Source organism: Bombina bombina, chromosome 1 (assembly GCF_027579735.1).
Source record: "Bombina bombina isolate aBomBom1 chromosome 1, aBomBom1.pri, whole genome shotgun sequence".
In the NCBI taxonomy this organism is placed as follows: domain Eukaryota; kingdom Metazoa; phylum Chordata; class Amphibia; order Anura; family Bombinatoridae; genus Bombina; species Bombina bombina.
In genome coordinates, this window is record NC_069499.1 from 1,168,306,675 (window position 1) to 1,168,324,188 (window position 17,514).

Below are 17,514 nucleotides of genomic sequence, written 5' to 3' on the forward strand. Positions count from 1 at the left end.
ATATAATGCTGCAGACACACTCCTGGGCTTTACACACCTACTTTTCAACAAAGGATTACAAGAAAACAAAGACAATTTGATAGTATAAGTAAATTGGAAAGTTGTTTAAAATGGTATGCTCTATCTAACTGGGTTTCAACGTAGGATTACCTTGGAGATAGCAGGTAAAATACCCATGTTTACTAATCAGTTGATTATTTCTCCTGTGCTCCAGTCTATATATCCTCAAAATATGGCCTGTTAGGGAGCCTGAGGACAGATTTGAAAACCAGTGCTCTATCTGAATCATGTAGGGAAAAAATGCTGTAGCATACATTTGTAAATTAGCGGCATCGCCAATCATACATATTTTAAATCCTGATGCAACTTAAAAAAACAAATTGTCATGCATTTTTGGTATACAGTTTTATAATTTAATACTGAAACGAAGACAACATAAGACAAGCAATATCCTATTCATAGTCTAACCCTCCTCTTCTACAGTTACTCACAAACAAGGTATACACTGAATACGCCACGTGATCCACTACAGCCAACCCCATTGTAATCATCGCAGCGGCGCTGTGTGACTTTAGTGACGTAATTACCACGCGCGGAGCTGGGGTGACGGAAAGAGGTACTAGGGCAATTTGGGAGCTATTGGGGAGAAGGGTAAGGCGTTCAAAATCAATATAGAAATAACGCTTTTTTTCGTGTAGAGAGGTAGTGGCCCGAGAGAGAACGAGGGACGAGATGTAGCATCAGAGTATTATTGACGATTGGGCAAGAAATATGTCGCGGGAGGGGTGTTTATTAAAGAGCATAAGAATTCCGAGGTTATGTCGCGGTGTATAAGAAAAGATGGGTACCGTGCGATAGAAAAGATACTTAGTAAGAGGGAGGGAGAGAGTTGCTAAAGAAGAGAGCTTACTGGTTTGGCAGTGAAATGCCAGTATATTGACACAAACACCGCTACAACTAGACATCATGCAAAAAAAGAAATCAAATTGGGGCGCGTTTGGCATAAAAAGAAGGAAGATTACATGTGAATGGGTAGATAGGCATATTATGAGAGAAGCAAAACTGATCTGACTGAAAATATCTAAATGAGTAGTTTGGAGAGGGAGATAAGATAATTAGCTGGATAAATCAAATGTTGCGAGAATCAGAGGAAAATAATCATGCAAGTTTGAAGTGGAGGGAGATTGGTAATGGGAAGGATTAATTTAAGTAGAGAAATGTACATAGGTTATCTACTCATAGTTTGCTTTTAAAATATGTATACGTGTTATTCCTTTCTTATGCCATAATCACTAACAATTAATATTTATTTTTTGTTCTCCATCTTTTCTCAGCTTTACCATGAATTGGAATAAAGGTGGCCCAAGTGGCAAGCGTGGGTTTGGATTTGGTGGATTTGCTATCTCCACTGGAAAAAAGGAAGAGCCAAAGCTGCCACCTGTTTCACACAGTGCCTTCAGAGCTGCAGGCTCAGCCAGTGGCTCCCAACTACCCTCCTTCTACAAGATTGGCTCCAAGAGGGCAAATTTTGACGATGAAAATGCGTAAGAAGGGATAATATGGGCAGAGGCTGGAAAACTTGGGGGGGGATTACTTGTGTTTCTTTATCTGTAGAAATACCACAGATCAATCTGTTTGTTCTAGCTAGTGTGGGAGAATGGTCGTGGCATACCTGGATAGTGTGTGAATACAGTGGTGCAGTATCTGTGTAGTGTTGCAGTATGGTCAAGCTGTATCTGTGCACACTCTATCCATGTGGGGGCAACATTTGTGCATGTTTAGGCAGTGTGGGACCATGGTTGTACATATCTGTTTAGGTCTGAGTAGTGTAGGAGTCTTGTAACTCAGTATCAGCTTGGGTTGGGCAGTGTGAAAACATAGGGAAAGGCCAGTATCTTAGTATGCCTGATCCTGTGCTAGAATGATAAGGCTCTGGGTAGTATGGGAGGCAGTATACAAGAGTTCTGTGACTGCATAATATTCACAGACTGTTAGGGGTAAACTAGATGACCGGATACCAATTATCACCACTAAAGTATTCTGAATCTTATCTGGAGCAAAGCATTGCACTTGACACAAGATCTTGGAGAACAGAGTCAGACCACACACATGAAGTGTAACACTGTTCTGTTTATTGACCGCCTACAATGCAGTTATATAGGATACATCGCATAAATGTAAATTACACAAAGGGTCTTCATACACGCCCCTTATTACAAGTTAGTGTAAGACTTAAAGAATTTAACAGACATAGAATCCTTTGTTTAAGACTAGAGACATTCATCCTTGAGAAGAAGATAACAAGGAATGTAAGAATGCTCTTAATTGCATGGTTACCTTAGTAATGAGATAAATGTTACTCCCCAACGAACAAATGTCATATCACAAAATACAGAAAAAACCTAACAGTTCAATATCAGTACATCAGTTCAATGTTAGTTCATAATGGATTCTTAGATACAAGATGGTAGCACTTTGGTTACATATTCTAACATTCCACCATTTTATTCTAACAGAATAACATACTATTAAAAAATGAACAACTATATAAAAGGCACAGAACATTAGTAAATCTATAAACAACAATATAAACCCAATACTTTGGTATAACATGAATCTATGTGATAATACTGTAGAGAAACGTATTCACATTTCCTGCTATAATATATAGACACAATTTAAAAACTGAATAGGCCAATAGGGCACAATTTGTCACTGCACATAGGTACGGTCTCTCCAATACTCTCCTTCTACCTCCCAGCATCCCCAAACTACTGGTCTATCTGCACAAAGACCCAACCAGCCCCCTATCTACCCCCAAAGAACACTGCATTGTTATTCCTCATCCTGCATAGCTAGCATCCCCAAATAGCATCAACAGTTTCCTGCTCTGTACACTCTCCACAGTGAAGCATGACATGGGAACAGCACAAGTATCTCTGGGTGGCCTCTGATCACTTTAAACAGTCTTTTTCCTCTTAGAGCTCCACCTCCCGTAGACACCCTGCTTCAATACCATAGTCCATTTGCAGTAGGGGTGCTTTGCAAGTGTCCATCTGCAGGTACATGCGGGAAGTTCGATGGTTTGTTCATGGGGTAGACAAGGAAAGCAGGTGGATCCTCATAGCAAGCCGACACTCGAGTCAGAAGGAGTCTAAGAAGGAAACAAAACAGCACAAGATGAGCACACCCCCCCGATACAATCACAATTATGTCCAACAAAACTACTTTCACCTTTTTGTAAGCATCACCATTACCTTTAATAGCTTAACTTAGCCTATGTCATTGAAAACAAGGAAAACATTGTGGATATATAATACCAACTAAATACATTGATTATACTTTTATAGAGAATAACTCACAGCTTCTCTATACAATTTAAATACTTTATACATGAATACTAAGTAAGTAAAAGCTGCTAGACTTCATCAAGAGGCTGTATGGCTATGCTAAGTAACTTGTGCTAAGGCCTGCCCTGTAAAAAAATGAAAAATAAAACGGTCAATAAAAATATTTTCTTTAAAATTAATTTCTTTACACTTTCTCTTTGAACTACTAAAAAATATAACCTAGTGTTGCTTTATTCTGCAAAGGTACTATATGTAATGTTTATAATTCTCCAAATATGATCTTAATAGAATCAGCTGTCTCATCTGATATAAGCACTACTAATTTAATAATTATTTTTGCAACCTAAATTCTCTCGCACTCCTGTATGAGGAAAGAATACAATCATAACATTATTAAAACTACAAAATCTCTTGAAAGGTAAACACATTTTTATGGTAAGATAATTCCTTTTTCGCTGACAAACACCTGGAATTACAAAAATCAAATTGCAGAGACCATACCAGTTAATAAAGAGAAAAATACATTTGCTTTCATAAACACATCTAATAAGAGCCATTGTAGGTAGAAAATATACCATCAATATCACTATAATTATACTACTTCCAAAACTCATATTTTACTGTATAATTGATATAAATTTCTAGCTGAGACGTGTCCTCACTTTCTTTATTTCAAGTAGTTTGATTATACACTAAGGAAATATTACATTGGGAAATTCCGACAAAAACTTCCTATTCTCATACCTTTCTCCACGGCAAGACATATATCCCTTGATCGCTTAAATATTAAGGGTGGTATAGAAACATGGGTGAACCTTCTGTGTTCTACAATGGTGAAGGGTCTATAATATTCTGAGATATTGCAGCATTTTTTTTAAACTATAAAGGTGCAAACATTCTCTATACTCAGTTGGCCATACAAAAGGTTACAATACTGCAAGGTTTAGAGTTACACTTATCTGGAGGGTTACTTTGTTTAAGTACATAAACTACAATGTGTACTAATACAAATAAGGCATACTTTTCTGCAGACAAAGCTATATGACTTCTTATAACTAATATGATCAATAAAAATAACACAATTACAAGAGAATACAAAACAAGCAATATAAGTAAACAAGTTAAAACAATACTCCCCTAATTTAGCTGTGGATGACTCTGTAACAGCGTAACAGATCCTCAATTCCAACAGGCAAGGCACAGTCCAGAGAAGGATAGTCTTTATGTTCTGAAGACACACATAGGAAACAGTCATAGATTACCCAGAGTCCATTTCTGAGGCTGGTACCAGCATGCAAAGCAAAGAATGGATCCAAAAGATGGTTCAGCAACTTTTACTGCAGTATGGTGGTTAAAACAAACTTGACAAAAGGTCTTTATCTTATTTTTTTCTTTCCTTCACCTAGTCACCAGGCATCTCTTTATTTAAAAAGGGTTACTTGCATTCAATCTTTTGGAGAGTGCGCGCTATGGAATTTTATCTGTACAGATTTACCTAAATATGAAAAACTCAAAAATAATTTAGTTAGTGTTTTTACTTTCTGGATACAGCTTCACGATCTCATCCTGCAAATACAAATATTGTGTTAATAACAAAAAAAAAAAAAAATTAGGTTCATTTTCTTACTTAAAACAATCACCCAAATCACATAAAGATACTCATCAATACTATCAATACTCCCCCCCTTTGTTCGCGTTAAAAACACCCTATGTGTCACGCAAACACAATATGACCGCAAACTAACAGACAATCCATGCACTCCTAAAAGAAGTAGTATCCTTAAAATCAGGCAAAATCAAATACAATATTGAGATATCCCATTCATACAGCACCCTTCCAAACACATTCACTAAAAATAAAAACATAACATTCTCTTTGAAAACACTTAAAGGGACATGAAACCAAATATTTTTTCTTCCATGATTTAGAAAGAGTGTTCAATTTTAAACAACTTTCTAATTTACTTTTATTACCTAATTTGTTTAATTCTCTTGATATTCTTTGCTGAAAAGCATATCTAGATAGGCTCGGTAGCTGCTGATTGGTGGGTGCCCAAAGATGCCTCGTGAGATTGGCTCACCCAATATGCATTACTATTTCTTCAACAAACGATATCTAAAAAATAAAACAAATTAGATAATAGAAGTAAATTTGAATGTTGTTTAAAATTAAATTCTCTCGTGAAAGAAAAATTTTGGGTTTAGTGTCCCTTTAAAACCAACTGTCCATTACACAAAACAAAACATGAACAGCTGGCACAAACTTTTAACAACCACAATCAACTTAAAATTCAACACATATACTTACTTTCACTGAAACACAGCACTGAAAAATACCACATTCTAGCAAAACACTACAAATAATTAAAATTATTCAACCTTCTATGCCCTGGTTTTGCAAATTCTACCCTGCACAATACTATGAGATTACGCTAATAATGCAATCACTTCAAAAGATCATTAAACTCTAGTTGCACATTTCCAAATAAAATCCCTAGCCATAAATTTACAAAGGAACACACAATATTATACTCTGTAAAAGGTCAGATAATAATGGCACAGCCACTGTTCTATATGGCCCCTGCTTGCATGCACAGTGCAAACCCACTGTTAAATAAATCATGTTTGGCACAAATAATTTGTGAAAAGCCTATGCTATACTTTTACATAACCATGATTTTAATAAATACACAATTATTTGATTTAATTTTTATATATAATTTGGTATTAAACATTGTGCAGCTCTCTGAGTAAATAAAACACTTGTATACTACAAAATGAGCTTTCTAAAAATAATAATAATTTACACTAATAAATTAAAAGGACAGTTTACCCAAAAATTATCTCCCCTTTAAATTGTGTCCAATGATCCATCTCACCTGATGGAGTGCATTTAATTGTTAACAAAAGGCTCCACCCCTATTTTGACATTTGAAATAACTGATTCAGCCTGTGGTATAGCCGCTTATAGTAAAAATTTTAAATACTGGAGTCTCATCTGTTGAATAGCTTAACATGGTCAGAAGAAGAAATCACTCTCTCCGTAGGGCACAGAATAGTAAAGTAATAAAATGACATTTTCCGTTGCTCTGTCTAAGCACTGAGCTCCGGTTTTCCAGACAAATATCAGATAAGGACAATGAGATATGCTATTACCTGAAACGTAACCTATTGTAATAGGCTGTGATTTAAAAGCACAAAAGCAACTACTTCATATATACAAATAAACCTGAAAATACAATTTCTTCTACTTTTTTTTATACTACACTGGAATAACAAATCATTGAAAACACATCAACATAAACACAATTTTACAGTGTACTGTCCCTTTAAGGATTGACCATTTATAACATGTACATTACATATGTACCCTAGCCATGATTAGGAAACTTGTATTATTTACCATTACAATTCTACTTCTTTACTGTATCATAACCTGCATATTTAAATAAGAGCCATCTCAGTATAAATAATATTACACAGCAATATGTTACCAATTTATATTAAAACTCTACTGAATTACTCTACTTGCAACAGAAACGGACCCAAATACTTTAGATACATTTAATAACATACAGCGTTTAGTCTTTTCTTTTCTCCTTTTTTTTAACTCCTTGCATGAATCCTACGTTACGCACATAACCTACTTAAATCAACCTATTAATCACTTGCCAGAAAAAAACTTATTTACCAGAACGTGACTGAAAGTCACACGTATCATCGCACTTACAAATTCCTTAATTAGTTCACTTGCAAAAACAATATATTTATATGCTTTAACAGGTGAAAACACATTAAATCTCTCTTCAGTCTTTATTTGCATAAAACACATATCACGTAAAACTAAAAATGCTATTAACACGCATAATTAAGAACATACATATGACTTAAAATCAAGTTACAGCAATAGCAAACAAGTCATTACAGCGTCAGATTTATTAGTCAAGACTCTAGCCTGTATAATTACCATTCAGAAAGAAAAAAAAAATACACCAAGGTCAGCTTTTACAGCGATTCAGCAAACTTTTTTTTTTTTTTTTTTTTAAAGACACTGAAACATATTTTTTTTAACGTTCTCTCTTATTCAGGAAAACATATATTTCAAACATACCAAATACTCAACCAAATTTAAAATGTATCTGAAAGTGTCCGAATTTGCAAGGAATGGCCATTTTCCCTGCAGATTGAGACATAAACAAATTATTTTTAGACAGGATAATACATCCTCAGATATTTAGTGTGGAGTAAACCTTTTACACGGAACACAGTGAAACATCAGACATACACGCTTATTTACACAGCACTTGGACACCTTCTGTGCCCGTAACATTTCTGAATGCAGGAGAAAACTTTCTAGCTGAATTTACAGGGCTGTGATTACTGACAGCTTGGAATCCCCCTCCTTTTTTTGGAGTGGACAGCTCCCTGACTGCAATGCCTGTAGCTTGAAATGAAACTGTTAACCCCTTCGTAGAGATGAAAGATGCAATAGCATTCTCCTCTTCTCGCTCTGCATCCCTTCTCTGTGCGTCGTTAAAGCAGCTAATTATAAGCAATTGAAGCCATGCAATTTAAGCAACACACATACTCAAGTCATAACTCTGCTCCAGTGATATATTATTTAACTAAGCACTATATATAAACCCCAACGGACTCAATCCATGTTAACAACAACAAAGGACTACAACCGTATAACTTTAACTTTTAAACAAGAAAGTACTTCAACCTTTGAGGAGGAGAAAAAAATCCAAAAAAAACTATTAAAACAGCCACCCCCTGTGTAGGTTCAGAGTTCAGGGAGGGGAAGTAGAATGTAGGATTAAAAATAAACACTCCACTTACCTCCTGTGAATTCCCGCTCCTGACACCAAATAATGTTAAAATATGTAACCAAAGTGCTGCCATCTTGTATCTAAGAATCCATTATCAACTAACAATGAACTGTTGTACTGATATTGAACTGTTAGGTTTTTTCTTTATTTTGTGATATGACATCTGTTCGTTGGGGAGTAACATAGTTATCTCATTACTAAGGGTAACCATGCAATTAAGAGCATTGTTACATTCCTTGTTATCTTCTTCTCAAGGATGAATGTTATCTTAAACAAAGGATTCTATATCTGTTAAATTCTTTAAGTCTTACACTAACTAACTTGTAATAAGGGACGTTTATGAAGACCATTTGTGTAATTTACATTTATGTGATGTATCCTATATAACTGCATTGTAGGTGGTCAATAAACACAACCGTGTTACACTTCATTTGAGTGGTCTGACTCTGTTCTCCAAGATCTTGTGTTAATTGCAATGCTTTGCTCCAGATGATATTCAGAATACTTAGTGGTGATAATTGGTATCCAGTCATCTAATTTACCCCTAACACAGGCTGAACATGTGGATAGGGACTCCTGTGGTTGGATAGTATATACTTTCTTGGTTTGGGAAAGAAATAAGGATTTTGAGACCAGTAAGTAGTAGGTGTACAAAGAGAACTTACTGTTTACTTTTAACATAGTTTATTTAACACTTTTTTTATTAATATGGCAGGTATTTTGATGATGAGGAGGAAGATTCCAGTAATGTAGATTTGCCATACATCCCAGCAGAAAATTCTCCCACCAGACAGCAGTTCCGCTCCAAAACCAATGACTCTGACAGTGAAGAAGATCCGCTCGATGCTTTCATGGCGGAAGTGGAGGTAAGGCTTCCAGTACTCTTTGCTGGACCTAGATGCCACCCTTGATGTGCTATTTGACTCCTCCCCCACATTGTCATTTTGTACACTAGCGGAATCCCTGGTTTACTGTTATTCTTCAACACACTCACACTATATACTCTGTATTTTATATGATTGTATAATTCATTTTTTCTAGCTATTTCTTTGGTAATGCACATTAGTCACAACTGTTTATATTTGGCCTGCTGAGTTACCATGCTTTGTTTCATGTTTAGGATCAAGCTGCCAAAGATATGAGGAAACTGGAAGAAAAAGACAAAGAAAAGAATGTCAGGTATGTGTGTGTATCATTTGCTAGGGGGTCTGCATACTGGAGGGTGTGTGCAGCTACATTCACTTTAGCATACTTTTTACCTTAAGAAATTATACACCATAGTCTGTCATACACTACATTAAAAGGTGTAACAAACAGGTCATTACACATTCACGAGAGGATGTAGATATACATGTGTAGAATATGTATTCTTGTTCATAATTGGGGATCCAAGTATCAAAAAGGAATAACACCTAGGTCTTTGTACACAGTGTCTTTTTCACCCACCATGTGTGAGAACCTCTGTGTTACATATTTGCAGATAATATGCAACATAAAGGCTCTTTGGCATGGTTGCTGATGGCATCCTTGTATATCACTCAAACTCTTGTACATGTTAGGGATTCCAGACAGTGCACAGGGATGTTTTGTGTTTCTTTTTGTCTTGCAGGGGCATCCGAGACGATATTGAGGAAGAAGATGATCAGGTGTGTTTTGTTCTTATTTTTTTTTCTCCAATGATCACTGAGTCCTCTAATACCTAATAACCTAGGAACAGAAATATACCTTAAACCTGCTACAAGTTGATGTTCTTGTCCATTTGTCATGAGCTGGATATAAGAGCCCCATAGGCTCTGTTAGGTTTAGCTGACTGATTTGCATTGTTATAATCACGTGAATAAAAAAGGTGTTGTGATCTTTGATGGCAGTCATTTTGCAAAAGAGACAATTCTCTTGATGTGGATAAACATATGCTTAACATGTCCACTCAAAACTTTTAGTCTTTGTTTCCCTCCTTTTGGGAACGAATGTCTCATTTTGATTGAATCACATTAAAGTTTGTCAGAATTATGTATACATTAACTATAGAGCTCATTTCTACGACTCAGACCTTTTTATCTCATTCTTATTACTGTCACAGCTATAGTTCTTTGTTAGTTGTTTTAGCATGACCAAAGCAGTAAAAAAAAAACAAAAACAATGGCTCTCCCCCACCAAAGCCTGTTACCTAGAACATAGTATTAAATGGTACTGTAGAATATTGTATGTGATGAAAGGGGGACATTAATGCTTAATCACATGATTAAATGGCATTGGCCCAGAAACGTTGTGTTTTTTTGATCCTGATATGGAATGAATTGGAAGTTTTTTTATACTTGAGGAGGATTTCCATTTCTTTACTTCTGACATTAATGCTTGTGTCAGACCAATAGAATGTTCAACACTTTTTGAACATTTAAAAAAGTAAAACAAATAATCGTGATGTATTCAGAGATATTGGCCAGGATACCAATTGCAGAATCACATGCAAAGAAAGAGTCTTGCTTTGAAACACATTAACAGTTTGTGTGGCTTTATTTCTACATGGCAACAATGATAATAAACATTCCCAATGAATGCGAACAGTATGCAAATATTATCTGTACTTCATTTTAAAAGCTGCAGAATCATTCTATGAGAACCAGTGACAAAATCCTTCAGGTACATTGATATTAATCAAAAAAACATTCTGATGAGAAATCAGATGATGATATTAGAGATAATAAACACGTGCGTATATGACCAGCTAATAAGTCTGCACATAGTTTTGTAAGCACTGGCAAAACGTCTGGTTAGCTAAATAATTAGGGACATAAAAATCAAAATTAAACATGATTCAGAGCTTGCAAATAAAAATAAATAAATTAACCTTTGCTTCTGCTATAAAATTTATAGTGAGAGCATACTGATATAGGCTTAGCAGCAAGTATGCCTTGCAATCACTGCTGCTATATAGTGCTCAATGATGTATAATATACATAGGTCACTAAATAATAACACATACCATAACAAGTCAGTGGGGTCATGACTAAATACTGACACTTCAACACTGATATCAATAATATGTCAAAAAGCTGAGTTATTTTCTCTTTCAGCCCTGTAATGTTAAAACCCTCCTGGGACTTGAAGCGCGACTCCTACTGTCGGCTTGACATAGACAGCCCTGCTCGTCACTGCCAGGGAGTGTGTGCAAACTCCACAACTGCAGCCTGTCACAGCCAGTGAGCATCTGGTAATCTTCAAACTACTGTCTATGTCAGTAGGAGTCGTGCTTCAAGTCCCAGGAGGGTTTTAACATTAGGGCTGAAAGAGAAAGAAACTCCCGGTGCTGTGTTATGTACTGCAAGGTCAGGAACCATTAGATATAACCATCACACCACGGAGCTTGTATTTTACTATGCAAAGCTTTATCCATTGTTCCTAGGACTGTTATCTCCCCTCCCCCTCTCTCCCAGTAACTTGCTATTTTCAAGTATGGTTCCTGGAGCCGTGCACTGACATCATAAGATTTGTTTAGGGAACATTATAAAATGTAATTTGGTTTTTACAATAACATTATATTATGATGTTAAAAATACTATTCATTTACAAATAAAAATGCCTCTACAAACGCTGCAGCACACACTCTGCGTGTATCACAGTGAGCGAGATTCCTCTAAGCAGCATAGTGCATACATAATAGAGCAATGTGCTTTGTGTGTCACGTGACTGCTGTGCTCATGTAAGTTACAAAATGGCAGCATGCATAGAAACATCAGGTACAACATTGTAATTGTATACACTTTTTTTTTTTTTTAACAATTTGGGGTAAGCTGGCAAGATTTCATAGAAATCAATGCTTACTTTCATTTGTTTGATCAGAAGGAGTTAGATTTATGTTTTTTTAGCAGGTGTTTAATGTCCCTTTAAGGAGTGTTTCCAGCATCTTTTTGAATCCATTTCTCCAATAATTCTTTTCTGGAAGCTAAGAAGGGTCCTACCCAGTATTAGAAATGTGTACTAAATAAAGTATCCACTGACTAGAGTTTTAAGTTCCCAATCAAATTTTAAAGCATGGAAACAAAAATAATATAGTTAGTGATGGTGGTGTTAGTTAAGCTTGGAATTTCCAGGCTATCTAACAATTGAACAGATATTAAAATGTATGTTTTGTGCCATTGATACTGTGTACGTATCTGTGTGTATACATGCATACAAAATCATCTTACGGCATCAAGATCTAAAAGTTATCCCAGTTCGCTTTTAAAAATACTGGTCCACTTGTCGATTTATTTCTAGTTTCTTTGTTGTTTTGTTTTTTAGATGTGCTAATTTATCAGTTACATTTTAAAGCTTTATTTCTCAGCACCTTTTGTTTGTTTTTCACCAAAGCACATACTGGACAATAGATGCATCTTGAAATCAAATGTAATAAATATTGGTGATGTAGTTTAGTTTAGACTAATCATTTCCCTACTTTTTTAACACTGAAAATATTTTATTTCACACTTAATACCCCCAAAATACTCAACCAATACTAAACCTATACTTGCAAGACCCCTTGTTTAAAAAATCTAAGTACAAAGGGTAAAGACATTAGTCCCCTTAATCATACATTACAAGTGTCTGGAAAACTGGGTTTAACATTGAGTGATCTGGTGAACTTTTAACTATTGCTTCACAGTATATAGATAAAGGTATAGCTCTAGATCAGGGATGGGTTACCTTGACCCTCCTTATGTTTCAGAACTATATTACTCATGATGCTTAGGCATTCTGAAGTCAAGTTGAGCATCATGGGAAATGTAGTTCTGAAAAATCCTGAGGGCCAATGTTCCCCATCCCGATTCTAGATGGATAGTTAGCATGTGTGGATTCTCTTTCCATTATATCTAATCCAAATATTTGAGACCCTTTATTTAAAATTAAGCAAAGCTTTCTTTTAAATGAGATCCCTTTTCACTCTTAGGTGATTCATTTGTAGATATAAACAGTATCACACAGAAAAAAGATGGAAACTGAATGTCATAGGGCCACTTTTTTTTAAAAATTGAATTAAGATAGGAGTGACAAAGAGAGAGCCCTAAGTGGAATTTATATAATACATATGGATCATTATGTGATAGAATATATCTATTTAAATATGTATTTATTTCTATGATTGTGTGTTTGTGCTTTTGGATAAATTTTATATATATATCTATCTCTCTATCTATATGTGTGTGTGTGTGTGTGTGTGTGTGTCAATTGTGTGTTTATGCTCCATTAAAAAAAAAATGTTTGCAGGGCTTGCTTCCCACATACATTAAAAACAAACGAAAAAAAAAACCTAGACTGAAATGTCGCATGCTGATTTCTCCCTTAAGGTCACTTTCTCTACCTTCCCCTGTAGGAAGCATACTTTCGATTCATGGCAGAGAATCCAACTGCTGGCCTAGCTCCAGAGGAGGAAGAAGATAACTTAGAATATGACAGTGATGGGAATCCAATTGCAACCACCAAGCGCATCATTGACCCTCTGCCTCCCATGGACCACTCAGAGGTGGGTGTTTAGAAATACAACACTAATTTGTACAAAGAATGAGGACAGCAAGCTCAAGGCCACAAAATGAACATTTGACATAGGATGTATAGGGTCTACAGCAAATATTGAGAGCAGATATAGTCTAAGTACCCCTCACCCCAAAAGAGTGTGACACATATAGCAACCCAGACGATGACCCACACAACTCCTGTAGTAGGGGAACAGAACAATTTTCTAAAATGGTTAGTCTGAGGATGACACAGAGTAGTAAGTATAGCCTTCTAAAAGAATGTAATCTGTGGAACTGCCCCCCTTGATAGTACACTAGGGGGTCGATTTATCAAGGCTTGAATGCTTCTAATTCTGTGCGAGCCTTCAGGCTCACCGGAATCAGGAGTTAAGAAGCAGTAGTCTTAAGACCGCTGTTTCTTAACTCGTCTGCTACCTCTGAGGCGGCAGACAGCAATCAACCCGATCGGATACGATCGGGTTGATTGACACCCCCTGCTAGCGGACGTTTGGCCTTGAATGTGCAGGGGGCAGTATTGCACAAGCATTTCACGAGAAATGCTTGTGCAATGATAAATGCCGACATTGTATGCTCGCACTATGATAACTCGGCTCCCATGGCTATAGTTTTAGATATTCACAATATGTATTTTTCTTTGCAGATTGATTATCCACCATTTGAAAAGAATTTTTTTGAGGAGCATGAAGAGATCACTTCTCTGACACCACAGCAGATTGTGGATTTGAGAAATAAACTGAATCTGCGGGTAAGTCAATTTGGTACGGCATAAACCATAGTTTCTTCTTTTTAAGGGATTCTAGCATTACACTTTTTGTGTAATTTGTTACCACCACAGAGAAGCATTATTCAACAATAAATCTTATGTCTTTTTTCCTTTGTAGGTTTCTGGGGCAGCTCCTCCAAGGCCTGCCAGTAGCTTTGCTCACTTTGGTTTCGATGAGCAGCTGATGCACCAGATTAGAAAGTCTGAGTATACACAACCAACACCAATTCAGTGCCAGGTTAGTTCCATATGCATGTTGCTGAAAAAGCTTGCACTATGTCCATGAAAACAACTGTTTAATTGAACACTTGCATTCAAAGGGTGTTCCAGTGGCACTGAGTGGTCGAGACATGATTGGAATTGCCAAGACGGGTAGTGGTAAAACGGCTGCATTTATCTGGCCAATGCTGGTGCACATAATGGATCAGAAGGAACTTCAGCCTGGAGATGGGCCCATTGCTGTTATTGTATGCCCAACCCGAGAGCTGTGTCAGCAGGTAATGAGAGAGCAGGGGCTCCATTATGTTTTAGACCATGAATTGATTGCACTTAATATTGACTCAATGTAGTTCTTTAATTACTAGCATCATCAGTTTAGTCTTCTTTTTTTTTTAATTTAAATAGCCTTAAAGGGACATGAAACCCAAAATTATTGTTTCATGATACAGATGGAGAATACAATTTTAATAGTTTCCAATGTACTTAAACTTGCTTTGTACTCTTGTTATCCTTTGTTGAAGATAAATCTAGATTGGTAGCGTGCACATGTCTAAAGCACTACATGACAGGAAACAGTGCTGCAATCTAGTGTTCTTGCTAATGTATAATATAGCATAGCTGTTGCCATATAGTACTGCACACACATGCACACTCCTGAACTTACATGCCAAGAAAAACAAAAAATTGAATAATAAAAGTAAATTGGAAAGTTGTTTAAAATAGTATACTCCGTCTGACGCATGAAAGAAACATTTGGGGTTTTATGTTCCTTTTAAGTTGTAAAACCTTGTGTTTTTCTACTAATCTTATTCTTTCCCTCACTTTCCCTGGTCCTAGCAGACAGTACATCAAATACGAGCTGTAGGTTTAGTGTGGATGAGCAGAAATTTGCCTGATGTGCAATTTTAGTTTTAGCTGGAATGTTTACCTATTCCTTACTAACATACAACATAAGTAATTAAAGTGATAGATACAGTGGTAGTGAGTTTAAACTGCTTTGCCAATTATAATTTCTTCTCCTGCATGACAATAATGCAAACATATATCTAAATAAAGAAGATTTATATATTCATATGGTGCTGTGGAGTATTGGATTTCAAGTTTGTGGGCTGGAGGTCGCCAGCTTGTCCACTGTGCATCATATCCTAGAAGGGTATAACCCATTGCCGGTCTCCATTTGTATTGCAATAATGCAAACAAGGGCATGCAGCTAAAACTAGGTTGGCAAAATATATCTATTTCTTTCATGTAATTGGCAAGAGTCTATGAGCTAGTGACGTATGGGATATACAATCCTACCATGAGGGGCAAAGTTTCCCAAACCTCAAAATGCCTATAAATACACTCCTCACCACACCCACAATTCAGTTTTTACAAACTTTGCCTCCTATGGAGGTGGTGAAGTAAGTTTGTGCTAAGATTTCTATGTTTATATGCGCTTCTCAGCATTTTGAAGCACGATTCCTCTCAGAGTACAGTGAATGTCAGAGGGATGTGAAGGGAGTATCGCCTATTGAATGCAATGGTTTTCCTCACGGGAGATCTATTTCATAGGTTCTCTGTTATCGGTCGTAGAGATTCATCTCCTAAGTCCCTTTTCAGATCGACAATATACTCTCATATTCCATTACCTCTACTGATAACTGTTTCAGTACTGGTTTGGCTATCTGCTATATGTGGATGGGTGTCTTTTGGTAAGTATGTTTTCATTACCTAAGACACTCTCAGCTATGGTTTGGCACTTTATGTATTTATATAAAGTTCTAAGTATATGCATTGTACTTATATTTGCCATGATTCAGGTTTTCAGTATATTTCCTTTTGCAGACTGTCAGTTTCATATCTGGGAAATGCAATTTTTTAGGAAAAATGTATTTCTTACCTGGGGTATAGTCTTTTTTTCAATTGACTGTCATTTTAAATTCGCAGGCAGAATTAGGCTCGTGAGGGTGCAAAATGCCAAAGTATATTGCGTCATTTTTAATGCGAAGTTACGTTCGATGACGCAAATTCGTCACTTCCGGCGTCTTAGGGTGTCATTTCCGGATGTTAGCGCCAATTTTTTTTTTTCTGTTTGTGTTGCGCGTCATACTTGGCGCCAAATATTTTCATTATTTAAAACCCCATTCCTATATGCCTCTTGCATTTTTTCTCTATAAGAGGGCTATGCTGTTTGCATTTTTTTCCCATTCCTGAAACTGCCATATAAAGAAATTGATAATTTTGCTTTATATGTTGTTTTTTTCTCTTACATTTGCAAGATGTCTCAATCTGATCCTGTCTCAGAAATTACTGTTGGAACCCTGCTGCCTGATAACAGTTCTACCAAAGCTAAGTGCATTTGTTGTAAACTTGTGGAGGTTATATCTCCAGCTGTGGTTTGTAATAGTTGTCATGATAAACTTTTACATGCAGATAATGTGTCCATCAGTAAAAGTACATTGCCTGTTGCTGTTCCTTCAACATCTAATGTACAAGATAAACCTGTGAATTTAAAATAATTTATTGCTGATTCTATTCAGAAGGCTTTGTCTGCCATCTTGCCTCCTAATAAACGTAAAAGGTCTTTTAAAACTTCTCATAAAGTTGATGAAATTTCAAATGACCGACAACATACTGAATTATCCTTCTCTGATGAGGATGTATCTGATTCACAAGATCCTTCCTCAGATATTGACACTGACAAATCTACTTATTTATTTAAAATGGAGTATATTTGTTCTTTGTTAAAGAAGTGTTGATTACATTGGATATTGAGGAAACTAGTCCTCTTGATATTAAAACTAGTAAACGTTTCAATTCTGTTTATAAACCTCCTGTTGTTACTACAGAGGTTT

At 36.1% G+C, this 17,514-nt stretch overlaps 1 protein-coding gene across 2 annotated transcripts in view; it reads left to right on the forward strand.

The window, feature by feature from the left end:
• The first annotated feature begins 587 nt into the window (after window positions 1–587).
• Window positions 588–17,514, forward strand: part of DDX42 (DEAD-box helicase 42) — an 80,429-nt gene continuing 63,502 nt past the window's right edge. The window contains exons 1-9 of one of the 2 annotated variants that reach the window (XM_053699629.1): window positions 588–651; window positions 1,335–1,544; window positions 8,898–9,048; window positions 9,303–9,361; window positions 9,792–9,828; window positions 13,533–13,682; window positions 14,336–14,440; window positions 14,577–14,696; window positions 14,779–14,955. In XM_053699629.1, coding sequence (XP_053555604.1) covers window positions 1,342–1,544; window positions 8,898–9,048; window positions 9,303–9,361; window positions 9,792–9,828; window positions 13,533–13,682; window positions 14,336–14,440; window positions 14,577–14,696; window positions 14,779–14,955 — 1,002 coding nt within the window. In that variant the 5' untranslated portion in view covers window positions 588–651; window positions 1,335–1,341. The remainder of the gene's footprint in view (window positions 652–1,334; window positions 1,545–8,897; window positions 9,049–9,302; window positions 9,362–9,791; window positions 9,829–13,532; window positions 13,683–14,335; window positions 14,441–14,576; window positions 14,697–14,778; window positions 14,956–17,514) is intronic. The other variant, XM_053699632.1, reaches the window with a different exon arrangement.